Here is a 17,481-nt window from a genome sequence, read left to right on the forward strand (position 1 = left end):
GGTGAACATGAGAGCTGGTAGACGACTGTTGGGCCCTATCAGCCTGAAGGAAGAAGGAGAGAATTTAAGTCTTTGCAGAATTTATCCTTCATGTCTACCCTCACCCCAGCCCCTACCACTTTCAAACTCAGAGGGAGAGGGAGAAGATTAGAGGTGGACTGATTCCCGGAGCTAAAGAGAGCCAAACCTGAATACTGGTTATTTGGCATGGAGGCCATTTAACACCATACTGGACCACAAACCTCTGGTATTTTGTGGGGTTAGCTCTCCATTAAAGATAAATATTAATGAAGCCAGAGCCTTCCACTTTTGAATCCATCCCAGTGTCAGTGTTTCATTTTCTTTTATGTTCTGACTAAACCGCTGTTGTGGGATGTCATCATCACACAGAGTGATGCAATCCCTCAAGTAAATTGGGACAGTCCCATGGATGACACTGATAACTGGGACCAAAACTTTTAATTTTACTCTGTATTTTGTATATGTAGGGTCTTACAATGCTTTCCTTTTAAAGTTGTGTGATAAGTTTGCAACAAACTCACCTGGTTTGAAAGATTTCACTTTGCATCATGAACCCTTTCAAGGAAACACAGGCAAAGTTTACAGATACCATGTAAAGTTTTGCATTGAAATAATGCAAAATTTGTGGTTTCATGATTTTAACACAAAACCAGGAAAAACCTGCTGGCTTTAATGTGGATTGTGTATCTGAAACTGAAACTCAGAGGGGAAAAAAAATCCAGGAGGCGTGAAACTCATGAAAACTAAAAATAAAGGAAGTGTTCACATGAACCTAGGACAACTGTGAGTTTCTTAAAGATCTACTTTTTAAAAAATATATAGCATTGATTTTTTTAAATAGATTTAAGAGAATAAATTTATGAACTCACATATACAATTCATTAAAAACACAAACCATCAATTGACAAACACAAAATACAAGAAAAGGTAAAGAGAAAATGTATTGTGAGGCCTACATATATACATACAGAGAGGGAGAGAGAGAGAGAAACTTGGAAGGATTCGATTTTTATTGGTAAATGTCATTAGAGGTCAATTTCACCACACACATACACAAACAGAGAAAAAAATATTTCCATTGATGATAATCAAAAATGTACAGATAGGCAAAGAAAGAAGAATGCTTCTTGAAAACTTAGTTTGATTTAAAATATTTAATTATTTATATTTTGACATATGATGTTGAATCTTGACATCTACTGCCATTAAATAGTTATTTTGTTAGTCCCCCATTATCTAGCCTCCCCAAATTTCCCACAGCTGCAAACATTTAAATAGATAAAAATGTTTAAATGCTTAAAACCCATAATTTTGCATAATTGTGAATATTTTTTTAAAAAATCAATAGATAATAAATCGTTAAAATAAGCATTGATATTGTCCAACAATTATAAAAAAGTAACAGTTGAATTCGGTCAATCCTACATATATATATGCTTTAGTCCATCCACCTCCACTCCTCCTCACTAACTGTAATCATGCATTCAGATCTACTAGCATGGCTCATGCAGCTTTTTACACAACTACATGCAAGGATCCAAGCCTGCAGATTCCAGTGCAGAATACCAGCCTTGCATAAGTGGATTTTCTAGTCTACTTTTCATTGTAAAAAATTATCTTCCCTTTCTTCCACATTCCATCAAAATTCAAGGGTTTTAGGTCTACCTCTTTTTTGTTGTTTTGGCTGCTTCTTTCACTCATCTTCAGCAGAGGAACACATTTATCAATGTTAGTTATTTGAAAATGAGTGACTACAGTTTTATTTTTAAACATACTCAAAACGGTGTCAAAAAGATTAACTCATGCAGCCATTCATTATTCACTCAAGTGTGAATTTACAGGATCAAATCCCTATTTAGTTCAAATTATTAATGCATAAATCAAGCATTTAGCATTTCCCCATACCCAATATATTCATTTCCAATATGTTGAAAAGTGTTTACTTATTTACCCTTAAGTTTATTTAAGTGGGTTTACAGTACTGTGCTATGTGTATAAAAACACACTCCCTGTCTTAGTCTTCTTCAAATCCTATGCAAGTCAATTTCAAGGTAACTAAAATCACCAGCAATCAGTGTTCTAACTTTATTGAACCTCTCCTACACAGAAATTTCCTGATCTTTTTATTCTCCCTTAGAGGTTGATAATAGTTTCCTATAAATATGTTTCACTGTTTCTCTCAGCTAAATTTTCTCTTTATCACATTATCCAGCCTACATACAATATTTTTGAGTGAAATTATGTATTTGCCTAACAAAGTAGCCACACCCCATACAGTCTTGCTGAGCTTGTCACTTCTATACAGTCTATATTCTGATATTTTAATTTCCTCCTTCAGCCAAGTTTCAGCTAGTCAGTCAGTCTATTTAAAATCTTTTATTAATTCTTTTGACATATTGCTTCATATGTTCTTTACATTTATACAGAAAAATCTTTTAAAAAAGAAATATCTTTCTAGTCAATGCTTTTCATCTTTATTATTCCCCTCAACAACTTAAAAAAATACTTACCTTTTAAAGATTGCCTAATTTCTGTCATCTATCACTACCTACCCTTTTGTTAAAATAACACACATAAAACCCACTACTTAAATGGTAAGGCTACTTCCCCGCTAATTTCTTATGCACATTCATCCTGTCAGTCCTATAGTATTTTGGTTCAACCCCATCCAAAAGAAGATATCCTGGAATTGTATAAACTTGCATGACATAATGAGATTGGTACAAAAAATTACTTCTGAAATCACCAACACCTCTTCCTGCTCCACGTATGAGTTACAAGAGAGCTCACATCCAAGCACTGACTAAATTAGTGTAGAATGATCTGTGGCTTCCCTGCTGTCATTTATTGGTTTTTAGGAAATACAATAGTTCTTAGTCTGGGGTTTTAGTATGCAGTGACTCAGAAGGAGTGGAATTTGCTGCTCAACAGGTTTGTTTTTTTTTTCTAATTAATTCCATTGCATAATGCTACACCCACACTGTACTTCATAGAGAGGCCAATATGTCACACAGGCCCAGATCCTGGTCTCTACGCCCCTGAAAGGCTGCAGAACTGATGCAAGTGAAGAGAGAAGGCAAAGGAAATCACAATCCATGGAGAACCTGGACAGTGGGCCACATCACAGAGCTGAGCTACCATGGTGTACATGCAAATTAGCATGGAAGGAGCATTTGTGGTGGGGGATTTATGGGATGATGGGGATGAAGGAGCCAATAGCCAATGCACACCATTCTTCCATGTAAATAGTGCTACAGCCAGTGGTGAGCTGGAGCCGGTTTGCGCGAACCGGTTGTTAAATTTTGAAGCTAGTTTAAAACCAGTCGTTAAAGAATACAAGGAACCAGACAGTGTGCTGTGAGACAGCTAGAAAGCTTTTGAATGCTGTAACAAGAAAACACTTAAGCACATGGTTAACTTTAGGCAATTTTTACTCACCCAGCGGCGCTCTGGGTCTTCGGCGGCACTTCGGTGGCGGGTCCTTCACTAGCTCTTCAGCGGCACTTTGGCGGCAAGTCCATCAGTGCTGCTGAAGACCCGGAACGAGTGAAGGAACCAGTTCTTCACCTTTTGGCAGCTCATCACTGGCTATAGCAGACGCCACACACCTTATCTCCTAGCACTGTAAGACCTGTCTCTACCCTGGCATCTGCAGTGAACTTCTGCAGAGGGGATGAGTGTACAAAATTTGGTCTTTAACGCTGTCTTTCCAAACTAGAACTCACCTAAAAAATGCCTTAATAACTCACTTCTCTGAAAGACAAATGTTTCATCTGACCTGCTTCCCACAAGCAAAAACTCTTCCAAATAGGAATATGAAAAATAAATAAATATATCTGGAAGAAAACTGTACTCAAAACTACAGAATTAGGTTCTATTACAAACAGCAACTGCAATCTGGTATATACAAAATAATGTGTCAATATCCGTACAGCTGCAAGGTAGTGACTGAATTTATTTTATTCAATTATAAGAGCAAGAATTAAACTGCAGCCACCCATATAATATCCCAGAGCACTATCCTTTGTCCACCAGGAAAAAAATATGTACCATATAGTGTGTTTCAAAATGAAATTATGTGTGTTTTTAATCACTAAAGTTACTCAACTACAAATTAGGTTCAAACTTATTTAGTACTGAAGATCAGACAAGCTCAGGCTGATTCAAGATCAGTGAGACAATCTGTTTTCACTTTTCCTTTTTTTTTTTTTTTTTACTATTTGTATCATGGTAGAACCTAGAAACCCCAATCAGGGATTAGGACCTGTGGAGCTGGGCACACTACACACATCATAAAAAGGCAATCCCTACTGCAAAGAAATTACTATCTTAGCGTATGACAAAAGACAACCAAAAGAGAAAACAAACAAAGGTGGGTAGGGAGGACCAGGTAACAGCAAAACAAATTTGGTCATTAAGTAGCAGTTTTAATACATCAGCTGCCTAGTCATTGTTCAGTGTTTTGTAGGCATCATAAGACCAATGAATTTTAAGGAGAGATTTGAAAGACGATTCTCTGTGAATTTTTATGGAGAACTCCCATGCTCAAGGGTTTTACAGTTTTCTGTGAAATTATCCATTGTGACAAAGTTCCTCCTCTACCTTGGTGGGTCCTGCACTTATTGGCAGATTTTGCTTACCTCAGAGATTCACAGCAGCCCTCAGTTTGGCCACTTTCATGGCTCAAATCTGCCATTCATTCAGATAACCTCATCACTGGCCAGCATGGGGAAAAAAGAGTAAGAACAATTCCCGCAGTTTCTGCTGATCCACCATGTGGGTTGGGGACCAGCTCAGAGACCTTCCCCTCTGGTGGAAGTTCCTGTGTTGGGTGAGGAGTTGGGAGGTTTGGGGGAACCCAGGCCCGCCCTCTACCCCGGGTTCCAGCCCAGGGCCCTATGGACTGCAGCTGTCTAGAGTTCCTTCTGGAACAGCTACGCAACAGCTACAATTCCCTGGGCTACTTTCCCCTTGGTCTCCTCCCAACACCTTCTTTGTCCTCACCACAGGACCTTCCTCCTGATGTCTGTTAACACTTATACTCCTCAGTCCTCCAGCAGCATGTCCTCTCACTCCCAGCTCCTTACCCACATACCTCACCAACTGGAGTGACAGCCTTTTTAAACCAGATGTCCTGATTAGCCTTAATTAATTCTAGCAGCTTCCCAATTGGCTACAGGTGTCCTAATTAGCCTGCCTGCCTTAATTAGTTCTAGAAAGTTCCTGAGTGTTCTGGATAGACCCTGTTATCTTACCCAGGGAAAAGGGACCTGCTTAACCTAGAACTAATGTATCTACATTCGACCACTCTCTTGTAGCCATCTGGCCTGACCCTGTCATACCATTTATTTCTACCAGGAGACATAGCTATGTTTGCAACAGCAAAAGTGGGTGTTGATGAGCTTTGGATACCATAAGCAAAAGTTTAAGCCTCCTTAACTTGGATGCATAACCTTACTGTGCAATGTGCTACTCCAAGGCCTGAAGATGGGAAAGATGCCCCTATTGAAACATTTCCCTGCTACTCTTTTTGAGCTTTTAAAAACAACCATGTTTCAATTATAAGAGCAGAAATAAAAGACAAACTCAACAAAAAAATGATAATTTTTCACAAGCCCATATTACATAAACAAGTTGTATTTCTCTGAATCATAGAATCATAGAATATCAGGGTTGGAAGGGACCTCAGGAGGTCATCTAGTCCAACCCCCCGCTCAAAGCAGGACCAATCCCCAATTTTTGCCCCGATCCCTAAATGGCCCCCTCAAGGATTGAACTCACAACCCTGGGTTTAGCAGGCCAGTGCTCAAACCACTGAGCTATTTCTTCAAGCTTTAAAAAAAATTCTCCTTTAGAATGAGTCTAAATATGAAAATGTTTTGCCCCAAAAATATTTTACAAAATTACAGTAGAATGAAAACAAGTGATTAGTACAGAAGGTTTCTTGAAGAAGTCAATATATCTATTATCCAAAATTATTAGTATAGAAGGGGAACAATTTTTTAAAAACACAAGTCTTTTTGCCAACTAAAATCACATTTGAAAGGGAACTAAACATGTTAGAAAGGTGTTTGATTTAACTTGTGTTACTATCTCCATGTACATAAATAGGTAATAGAAAGAGAACACCAAAGCCAAGTTAACAGTGGAAGAATAATCCAAAATATTTACTACCTGTGTGGAATAGATAACCAACAAGCCTTAGGTTAATGCCATGTGAGCCGTTCAAAATAAGTTGTTATGGCTGGTATGAAAACTCAAAATCCATTCACCGAAGGAGTAATCATACATCATTCTATTTGATATTGAGGCACTTTCTAAATTAGATGGTGCTAGACAGTCAGTCACTTTGGTAACCTGTGGACAGACAACATGCTTCCAACAAAGTGGTACCTGAGGGCTAATTAATATTTAATTTATATTCTTGTTTTCCACTAAAACCAAAGCCACATAGTATCACCACAACTGTGTCTTGGTGTGTTTATTTTGTGTGGCATTGAAGACATTAAGTGAATAAGGATATATAACTGATAATGGCTTATGAAACATGCAGTGCAGTTGTAGCCGTGTCTAACTAATGACTAACAAATTTATTTGGGCATAAGCTTTCATGGGATAAAACCCACTTCATCAGATGCATGGAGTAGAAAATACAGTAGGTAGACAGACAGACACACACACACACACCATAAAAAGATGGGGGTTGCCTTACCAACTCTTACGAGACAAATCAATTAAAGTGGGCTATTACTGGGAGGCTGTTCCAGACACTGGATTTATAGTTTATTACAACAATGATCCCTTAGAATATGTTCCACCTTGCATTTAGCTGTGATGCTCGAATGACCCTTCCCAGACCTGAAGAAGAGCTCTCTGTGGCTCAAAAGCTTGTCTCTCTCACCAGTAGAAGTCAGTCCAACAAAAGATATTACCTCACCCACCTTCTGTCTCTACTGGTTTATGAAATGACACAATCAGGGTTCTGAGGTACCCTTAGCATATGCAAAAATAGTAATAACTATAGAAAATGCAGAAAGTAACTGGCACTTACTTCATAGAAGTTTAGCAAATGAATTAAAGTGCAAACATTACTTACAATATCTGTAAAGAGAGTCTGAATTACCTGTATGGCTGTGAGGATATTGGCTAAAGCCTGGCCATACGTGTCATGGCAGTGAACAGCAAGAGCACTCACTGGAATTTCCTTCATAACAGCTTCCAACATTCTCCTCATGCTGCCTGGGGTCCCCACACCAATTGTGTCCCCCAGAGAGATCTCATAGCAGCCCATGCTATACAGCTGTTTTGACACCTAATTAGAAAACAGAAAAGCATTCTAAAATGATGAGACGTAACCAGAGCAAAAAATAATACTTAGAATATATGGTAAAAAATGATTGCCATCTAAGTAAAACACACTGTTCCTCTCCTCTTCATAGGCAGTGCCCATGCATGGAATAATCTCCAAGCTAAATTCATCAAGTCACAACACTCTCCCTCATTCTCCCATTACACCCAAAAGAATCAAGATTTTTTTATGTTTATGGATTAACCCCCCAAACCCTTCCCCAAAGTTACCCACTTCCCTGGGGACAGAGCTGCCCCTAGGGTACAGCAAATTGGGGCAACCACCCTGGGCCCTGCACTTTGGGGGCCCCTGTACTTTGTGAGGAAACGAGTGGGGAGCTGAGGCGAGGGGCGGGCAGGGAGGAGGAGGAGCCCCCCTACCAGCCTTCCCCTCCCCGCAGTGCCTCCTGCCTGCTGGCGGGACCTGCCAATCAGCGCTTCCCCCTCCCTCCCAGCACTTACTACTGATCAGCTGTTTTGCCGCATCTGGAGGCGCTGAGGGGGAGGGGAGAGGAGCGAGGGCATAGCACACTCAGGGAAGGGGGTGGAACTGGGCTGAGAAGGGGCGGGAAAAGGCGGGGTGGGGGCTGGGCAGGGATGTGAAGAGGCATGGTGGGGGTGGCGCTTTGGAGGAAGGAGTGGAGTCGGGGCAGGGCTTGGGCGGAGCCAGGGGGAGCACCACCCCGCAGGTAGAAACTTGATGTCTATGTCCCGGGCCCCGCACCCCCCTAGGGACAGCCATACCTGGGAATTCCCCAGCTGGTCTGTCTTCCCTGTGTATCTTTTTAGTAAAGACTTGCCTTTAGGTTTGCACATTTCACAGGAACAAGCAGACTGAGTGTGCTAACTAGAGGCCTGATTTTTCTTTCCTTGGAAATCAAAGGTCTAATGAAAACCAAAGGAATTTTAGTCCCTAGATTGCTTGATTTTTAGAAAACTGGACACTAATAAAAAAATTGTCGTGAAAAAAAATTCAAAACTGTAACACAATTAAAAGTCTACAAGGTTCCTTTACTCCTAACATACAGCTCAATTTTATAAACCTTTACTCTCATGAATAGTTCTTATTCATGAGAGCAGTACCATAAACTTCACTAGAACTACTCATATGAGTAATTTAGTGCAAATAAGGGATTGCAGGATTGAGCCCATACTTTTTATTAGGAGGCATTTCCAACTACCATCACAGTCTCTTTGAATTTGTTAGGAAATGGTCTAAAAACTTATTTTCAGTTGCTGAACAGGTTTATTTCTTGCAGCATTTCCACCTGTGCTTCAAACATACTGAAAAGGACACCCTGCAGCAACAGAATCCCAGTCCGCAAATCTACTATTACAGAAATAAAAATACACTGCTTTGCAAGGTAGTTTCATTTGTATTGCATGGTACTGTTAAAGCAATTCCAGGACATCGTCAGCCGGATTGCTATATATATGTTAAAGGAGGTTGACAAAATGCTTTGCCACCAGTCCCGGAAGTACTGGTGCAATGCTGTTATTTGCTCAATTCAAAGAACAGATGAAAAAGGACTCAAGTGGATTGAATTGTTCTGTTCAAAGCTTGTAAGGCGGATATGAGTGCTATGACTATGGCAAATGTAGTAAAACCATTCTTGCTTTCAGATCCAAGATCCAGGTTCAAATCAAAATACATTTCTCACACACTTAATATAAAATAAAATAAAATAAAATAAAATAAAAGGACATTCATTACATTGTAAGCACCTTGGTGTAAGGAAGGCCCATGTCTTGCTGCAAGTCAAACACACTGCAGGTGCCTGAATAGACCATAGCTTCAAGAATGGTACTGTTACTCTGTGAGGACTTCTGCTCATAAACCTCAATCTGTTTTTGTTTTTGTTTTTTAATTTCAACATGAGTTTAAAATATTAGATTGCATCTTTTTTTTCTGGACCGTCTTTTTAACTATCTGCTGAAGATATTGTCTGGAGGTGCACTTTCAGGATGACAAGAAGAGCAGAGGCATCTCTATCCCTCGCTTCCCCTATAAGCTGCTGGAAACCACCTTCCGTCCATCAACTGCTGGGTCTTTGAGTCCCCCTTTCTCCCAAAGAGAGAGCCCAAAAGGGTCAGGTAGAAGAGGAAAAAAATTCTGCTCTGCTCCTGTTCCTCTCCTCATCAACTGAGTGCCCTCACACACCTTTCTAACTATCAGAGAGGTGAGGCTCTGGAACAGCCTCCCAATAGGAGTTGTGGGGGTAAACAACTTAATTAGTTTTAAGAAAGCTGGGCACATTTCGGAGTGGGATTATATGAGGGGGTTGCTTGTGATGATGGGAGCGGGACAGGGGTCGGCAGCCCTGGCAGTCCCTTCTGGTTTACGTCTGATATTCCCAAAGCTCATTCTTCAGGGCTTCAGGTGGTCCCCTGGAGGAATCAGGAAGGGATTTTTCTACAAACTGTATTCTAGTTTTTATTTATTTGGGTCTCCTTTCTCTGAAGCATCAAAGATGGACACAGCTAGAGATGGGACACTGGATGGGGCAGACCAATGCTCTGAGGTGACACCCAGCATTCGCTCTCTCTCACATACTCAGCTGTTTGGTCCTTGCTCACATGCTCACGGTCTAACTGTATGTAGAGCTGGGAAGGAATTTTCCTCTAGGTCCGATTGGCAGTGACTGGATGTTTTTCACCTTCCTCTACAGTGTGCGGTGCATGTCACTTGCTGGGTTAATTAGGTAATCTCACTTAATTCTCTGCCATGCAGGGATCTCAGGCACTGGTGCACCTCAGTCCCTCCTATTTTCTGCCTTGGGCACATGAAAGGTTAGGCTCCTTTGGCCTGTAATGTTTTGGTCTAATTTTGGTTGTTGAGTGTAGTGTGTGGGTGCTAGATGGTGTTGGTGGCCCGTGACATACAGGGGGTAAGACTAGTTGATATGGTGGTCCCTTCTGGACTTTAACTTTATTACCTTGCTCTGATCAAAAGTTAAATTCTTAAATTGAATTTTGAAAAAACAACAATTTTTTTTTCTTTTTAACTACAGATAAACCTCATGGATTGGAAAGATGAGTAGGCGAGTACTTTCACACTGTCATATAACTATTTGCATCCTAATATTCTGGGACAAAGCTGATGAATTACATTCTTCAAAATTCCAGGAATTCGGGAATTACCAAGCCAGTATGTTAGCAATGTGGGGGGTTTTATATTCAAGAGGAGCAACTTCATCAACATTATCAAAGTAAAACCTTTTTCTATGCTACCCAGACTATTTTACTAGGTTATTCCAGTCCAAATAGTGTCTTGGTGCTAAAGGTGGACTGAAATAGGAATTGATGGCCCAATCCTGCAAATACTTACCCACATGAGTAGCCCTTACCCAGAGGGAGAGAGAAATGGCTTGTGAGTTAAGGAAACAGACTATGACTAGAAGATGGTTAGAAATCTGGTAAGCTAGACATGCATTTTGCCTGTTTTATTATGTTAAGATCTGATGTTCTCTGAAATGTTTTTGTTCTGATCAATAATACTTTGCTTTAAAAGGGCTTGGTACCACTGTTATTGCTCCTAGAGGGAACAGAATTGCAGGGTCAGAACATAAAGTCAGATCCACTGAGGTAAATCATGTTGAGACACAAAAGACTAATCCAGGGTCCGTTCTGAGAATGGGAGAATAACGGGACTCCATCCTGAGAAACTGAGGCCTGAGGGGGGGGGTGTGCTCAAAGAAATCAGGAGGTATAAGCTGAGCATTTAGCCCCGTAACTGTGACAGCTCTGACCCAGCAAATTACATAAACAGATGTGCCTATGTGCCACCCACCCAGGCTGCTCACTGCTTCTAGTGACATATGTGCTGGATCAGAGCCTAAATTAGTTACTTTAAGACGCTACTTTATTTTGATCACGCACAATGTGCTCATTGGTGTATGGCTATTGAAGACGACATTGAATGGGATTTGGGGGGAGGGATAGCTCAGTGGTTTGAGCATTGGCCTGCTAAACCCAAGGTTGTGAGTTCAAACCCTGAGGGGGCCATTTAGGGATCTGGGGCAAAAATTGGGGATTGGGCCTGCTTTGAGCAGGGGGTTGGACTAGTTGACCTCCTGAGGTCCCTTCCAACCCTGATATTCTATGATTCTAAGGTACAATTCAGAATACTTATATGAGTACAGGTTTACAGGATTGGGCCATTAAAGAGCACTCCTACTGTAAGGGACTAGTTTTGTGCAAGGAAGGTAAGTAGTCCTTAAAATAAGCAACACACTGAAAGAAGCCTGTTGGGGAAATGTCTGCAACAAGCAATTCATTACAGCACAGCTGACTCTGTCATCATCACTATATCTAAACCTGTGCCACTTAGTTTTCACTTCATATTAAAACCAGTCAATTCAGAAATACTGAATACCTTCCAATCTAGCAAATTTTCCAGAGAGCATGTGTGTGTGGCTACTGTGGGAGCATTATCACAAGCTCCAAACGGGCACCAATACTCAGAGAAAATGTGGAGATAGAGGACATGCCTTGCAAGCTCCCCACGCTGAATACAAAAAGCAATAGGGCAAAAAAAAAGGGAATACTGCCAAAAGCCAAGAGTGTGACGTGTCTTTCCCCACAATGACAATCTTTACAGCTGTTACCCGTTGTTTTATTGTGCCTCTTGATTTCTCTTTCCCCTCTTATCTCCACAGTTCTCCCTCTCTCTCTCTGACTCCCAGGAGGCCTATCCAGCTGTTTCTTAGGCCATGTCTACACGACAAAATTACATCAACGTAACTTATGTCAGAATACAGCCACCACAGTTATTAAATCGCTTGTGTGTGTCTGTACGCTTGGCTCCATGTCAGCAGTACATGTCCTCACCAGGAGCACCTTTATCAATTGTATTGTCAGTGTGGAACATTGTGGGATGGCTCCTGGCAGCCAGCAAGTCAACGTAAGCAACGCAGTGTCCACACTGACACAGTGTTGACCTAATTACATCGACTATGACTCTACACTGCTCGTGGAGTGGTGTTACTAAATCGGCATAGAGAGGTACTTAGCCAGCTGGAGACAAATTTCAGTGAAGACACTTCCACAGCTAAGTCAACGCAAGGCAGCTTATGTCGACCTGTGTAGTATAGACCAGGCCTTACTTTCCTGTTGGCTTTGCCCCTTGTCTCTCTCCATACTGGGCAAGGCAGCCTCTTTTAACCATGTTCAACAGTCTCCCCTTCCTTATTCACTTATGCCCAACAGCTTTGTAGTAAGAAAGTATTTTGTGAGTGGGTCCCTGGTCCATTCTCTCAACTAGTGGAGCTGCTGCAGATGCCCGCACTTGGGTGCTGTATGCCAAGAGGACCACGATTCAATGGCAAGTTTGACTGTAGTGGAGCAGCAAACTGGTGTCGGCACAGAGTGAATTTAACAGCAGCTGCTGCTTACAGGGGATCATGCCAGAAATAATCTCATGTAATAGGTCTATTCTCCTGTGCGTTTGAGTCTATTTTCTAAAGTATTTCCTTGCCCTTCTGTTTGAAGGAAATAACTCCTCATTTGTTGCTTTGTGACGGATTATCACCAAAGCACATTATTTGCTGTACATCTAAGTGGATAGTGCTGATCAAAATTATTCACCGAAGTCTAGAGTTTGTTTGGTTTTTGTGTTCCTTTTACATGGATTTTGATTCATTATTGACCCTTCTAGGATTAAACAGAGAAAATAATTTGAGCATGGTTAAAACATATGAAAGACAGATGGATTCTTACTTCTGCCACTTTAGCTGGTATGATGTTTCCTTCATACGGGCATCCCAATGCACAGGATACATACCTACATTCAAAAGGACAGACATAGGTAAGTGTACACTTTGTACACATATGTATTATACACATCTACTTATTAAATGCAACAAAATGTTAATGAAAGCATAGGGTTGCACAATTAGGTCAGGACATGCAAAATAAAGGTTGCAAATAGAGAGCTACTATTTTTCTTTTAACTCTAAGCGTGTAGCTTGATATACTTCTCTTCATGCTCAATGCATATCATCAAATATAAAAAACAGGAAACATGGCCAAGATAATGCTGTTGCTGGAAACTTAACTTTTAAGTTTCCAAAATCAGACTTTTTTGTTTTATACTTACCTGTATGAAAAAAAATGTAGCCATTTTTTTAAACAGTAAGAAAATATCTTTTTTTTTTTTTTGGTCAGTCACAAAACTCAAAAACAGCTGAACAGAACTTTCTTAAAGTTTACATACCCACTCACCCTCCCCCCCCCCCCCCCGAGTCTTTCAGCTGCACCAAGCATGGAAAATTTCAAAAACCCAAAGGATTTTTTTCTCCATAAGATTATGAAGTTGTAAATTAGTGAAAATAGGGGTTTGGAACAAACTGTTTTCTGACCTCTACCATAGAATTTGTTACCAAGTGAACAGAACATCAGTAGGCACGCAATATCATCTAATGGGATTATAATCGATAATCAATATAAGAATGGTAATTTTTACATAATATACAGAACACATAATGAAACATATTTTACATATGCATGTACATAACAGTACATCAGAGCAAGAAGAACCACATCTGATTGGGATGTGATATGAACGACCCCTGAAGCAGAGTGGGGAAAACAAAAGTAAAAGTGGGCAAAAATGTGTTTAAAGGACAATGACGTACTCCTGCCCCTTCACACAAGCTAGCAGAAGCGCTGCCCTGCTAGGCTTACATAATGCAGATGGGCATGGGGGTATGGGAGGGCATGGCAAGGTAGAAGGTGAAAAGTAAACCTAGGCAGCACTTTCTCTACTCAGACATTCCCCTCAAATGTCAATGGACTTCCAAGCAGAAATCCACCCGGTAAGTGGTGTAATAAAAGTGTGATTTCTGAAAGTTCAACAGAGTCTGTTCCACATGGATGATGTTGTCAAAGGAGTATCTACAGCATAGAACTGTGGGAAAATGGAAATCTGCAGGGTTCTTACTGGCATTAACATTCTTCTGAGGATCTTCCCCTCACCTCAGGGAAAGGCCTGATCCAAAGCCCACTGAAGTCAATGGGAGCCGTTTTGATCACAGCCCTAGGACTTAATCCTGCAGGGTACTCAGCACTCTGGCCATGATCCACTGGAGCACACAGCTATCTTTAAGCATGTGCTTACGATCTTCATTGAATCAGGGCCAGAGTGCCAGCAGTTTGCAAGGCAGAGTCCTTGGTGTATAATCAAAGAAACAGCAGAACGTACCCAAAGTCATGCAGCCAGAGGTGAGGAGAAGGGCAGGCAGAAATGTAAGGGGATCCATATGCTTCAGGAATCATGCAGCTGTAACTTTATTTCCCCTTAGAATCCCAGGTTCTGCAAGATTAGGGAGATCTCCCATGAGACTAGAACCCCTCTCAGTCTTCAGTACAAGAACGAAAAAGAGAAACTCTGCAAGGTTCACCTTTTTGAGTTTCCCGAAGCCCTTTTCTCCTGCTCAGAGTTTCACTGCAGGTGGGTCTCTTTTGGCCCTATCATAGTTATATTCAACCCATCCCTCTCCAACAAATTTCTTGTATAATATTTTGGAGGGAAATGTTGAATTGTCATAATGGGTCAGCAGGGAGAAGGAAGATTGTTCAACTTTCCCCAACAACCAAAACCAAATGGCAAATGATCCACAAATGGTGTGCACACTATGTGGACCCTGCAACCAAAGCACACTGGGAACAGGAGCTGAGTTCTATCACTACACAGGCCTTGCAAAAGACTTTCACGTTCCGGACATTAGCTACACACAGAATAACTGAGCAAATTTATCACAACCAAAGTGCATTAAAAGCAAAATAAATCCAAGAAGAAACTAAACTCTACAATGCTATCAGCTCTTTGTCAGCTTGTTTCAGAGAGCGCTCCAGAGCCAGATCCACACCTGCTATCACTTGTGGAAGTGTGCAGCCTCTAGAGAAGCCAGTTGCAGATTCATTTGCTGCTGTTTCCCGTTTCGTATTATAGTGCAAGGCTGCATATAGTATACCATGTTTGCTGCAGATGTATTTATTTTTATTGCATAATCATGCTAAAATGTATATGCCCATCAGTAGTTGAATTCCTAGTAAGTGGATATATTAGGTCCTCTTGGAGGAAGCCATTTGTCAGAAACAGCCAGTCTTTACTCCAAGAAGGGATGTGCGGGAGGGTGTGACAGTAGATTCCCCCAGAAAGGATTCTCCAAGCCAAGACCAAAATGTATCAATCAGAACAAGATTGTTATATTCACATTTTAGTTTTTATTATTAAAAAAGTAACAAAATTACATTTATATAGTGCTAATTTACAAATGGCATTAAACAGACTATTCAAAACTACTATTATTATATTGCAGTAGCACCTAAGAGCTGTCATGCACCAGGACCCCATTGTGCTAGGTACTGTACAAGACAGAATAAATATCTCTTTTAAAAACAACGCTTTTTAAGGATTTTAGTTAGTTTAGGCTCAATCTCTATCTGGTTACCATAAAGAAACAAATTATAAGTAGACACATGCTGTGAAAAGTGTAATTTGGTACGAACACACAGTCATCATGAAAAGAACAGGAATAACTTTAACTTGCATCAGGGATACCTCTTATTCAAAAGATGGGCTAGATCAGGGGTGGGCAAACTACAGCCCTCGGGCCGGATCCAGCCTCTGAGCTGTTTGAAGCTGGCCCCCGCTCTGGCGCACCACATGGCTTGGCCCTGCTCCAGTGCTCCAGCCGGGGTGGGGCCGCACCACACAGCTTAACACTGGTTCTGCCAGGGCACTGGGTCAGGGCCGCACCACGCAGCTCCTGGCAGCCTCAGCATGGCCCTGCTCCAGCTCCTATGCGCTCCAATAGGAGCTGCAGGAGCGGTGCCTGCAGATGGGGCTGCTTGCAGAGCCTCCTGGCTGCGTAGGAGCTGGAGAATTATAGAATATCATGGTTGGAAGGGACCTCAGGAGATCATCTAGTCCAACCTCCTGCTCAAAGCAGGACCAATCCCCAGTTTTTGCCCCAGATCCCTAAATGGCCCCCTCAAGGATTGAGCTCACAACCCTGGGTTTAGCAGACCAATGCTCAAATCACTGAGGTATCCCACCTCCCTGAAGGGACATGCCATTGCTTCCGGGAGCTGCTTGAAGTAAGTGCTGCTCGCAGCCTGCACCCCGTGAGCCTCTCCCCATGCCCCAACCCCCTGCCCCAGCCCTGATCCCCCTCCCGCTCTCCAAACCCCTCAATCCCAGCCCGGAGCACCCTCCTGCATCCCAAACCTCTATCCCCAGCCCCACCCCAGAGCCCACACCCCCAGCCGGAACTTGCACCTCTTCTGCACCCCTACCCCAGCCCTGATGCTCCTCCCGCCCTCCAAACCCCTCGGTTCCAGCCCAGAGCACCCTCATACACTCCAAATTCCTCATCCCCAGCCCCACCCCAGAGCCCACACCCAGGCCCCAATTTTGTGACCCTTCATGGCCCGCCATACAATTTCTATTCCCCAATGTGGCCCTTGGACCAAAAAGTTTGCCCACTCCTGGGCCAGAGTCTCTGTCCCATTAAGGCTATTTTTTTACCTTTCTGGTGGCATAAAGCATCCTGCATTTCACAGAGTTCAAAGGGCTCCATGTGGATTCATTTGGTTTGATATAGGCCACCATCATGGCTGAACCTTCTTCTTAACCCTCCCCAGTGCTGGCATTTGGTCATGGCAAAGGGGACAGGTTTGGGGTACTCCCATTTCCCACTGATCCATGGCTGCCAAAACTTCTCCTTGGGACTGTGGGTAGTAACGTAATATAGAGCAAGAATACAGATCAATTTACCACTCAAGTGCTAAAATGTGTTCTTCCAATTACTATTAAGGGCTTGTCATTTTGGTGCAATTTCAAGTGTGGATACAGTTATACCAATATAGAGTGTTTATATCAGTACAGCTGATTATGTTAAATTTACTTAATATAAATATGCTACAGTAAATATATAACTGCATCCACAGTAAAGGGTTACACAAAGCATTACAAAATGTTGTGTAGACCAGCCCTCAGGGATCTTAGCATGCAAGAAAAATAATCACGAGACCAAAGTTTCTAGCTGTATTAATAAAAAAAAAATACTGCTTTGAAAAGTACTGATTTTCACCGGGTTAGGTTGTTGG

General features: G+C 41.7%; 1 protein-coding gene across 4 annotated transcripts in view; it reads right to left on the reverse strand.

The window, feature by feature from the left end:
* Positions 1 to 17,481, reverse strand: part of HMGCLL1 (3-hydroxy-3-methylglutaryl-CoA lyase like 1) — a 107,101-nt gene that overhangs the window by 29,922 nt on the left and 59,698 nt on the right. For all 4 annotated transcript variants that reach the window (XM_084622821.1, XM_084622822.1, XM_084622820.1 and 1 more), the window contains 2 exons: positions 13,087 to 13,150; positions 7,145 to 7,333 (listed from right to left, as the gene is read on the reverse strand). In XM_084622821.1, coding sequence (XP_084478947.1) covers positions 7,145 to 7,333; positions 13,087 to 13,150 — 253 coding nt within the window. The remainder of the gene's footprint in view (positions 1 to 7,144; positions 7,334 to 13,086; positions 13,151 to 17,481) is intronic.

This window comes from Lepidochelys olivacea (assembly GCF_965140295.1).
Source record: "Lepidochelys olivacea isolate rLepOli2 genome assembly, chromosome: 3".
Taxonomy (NCBI): domain Eukaryota; kingdom Metazoa; phylum Chordata; order Testudines; family Cheloniidae; genus Lepidochelys; species Lepidochelys olivacea.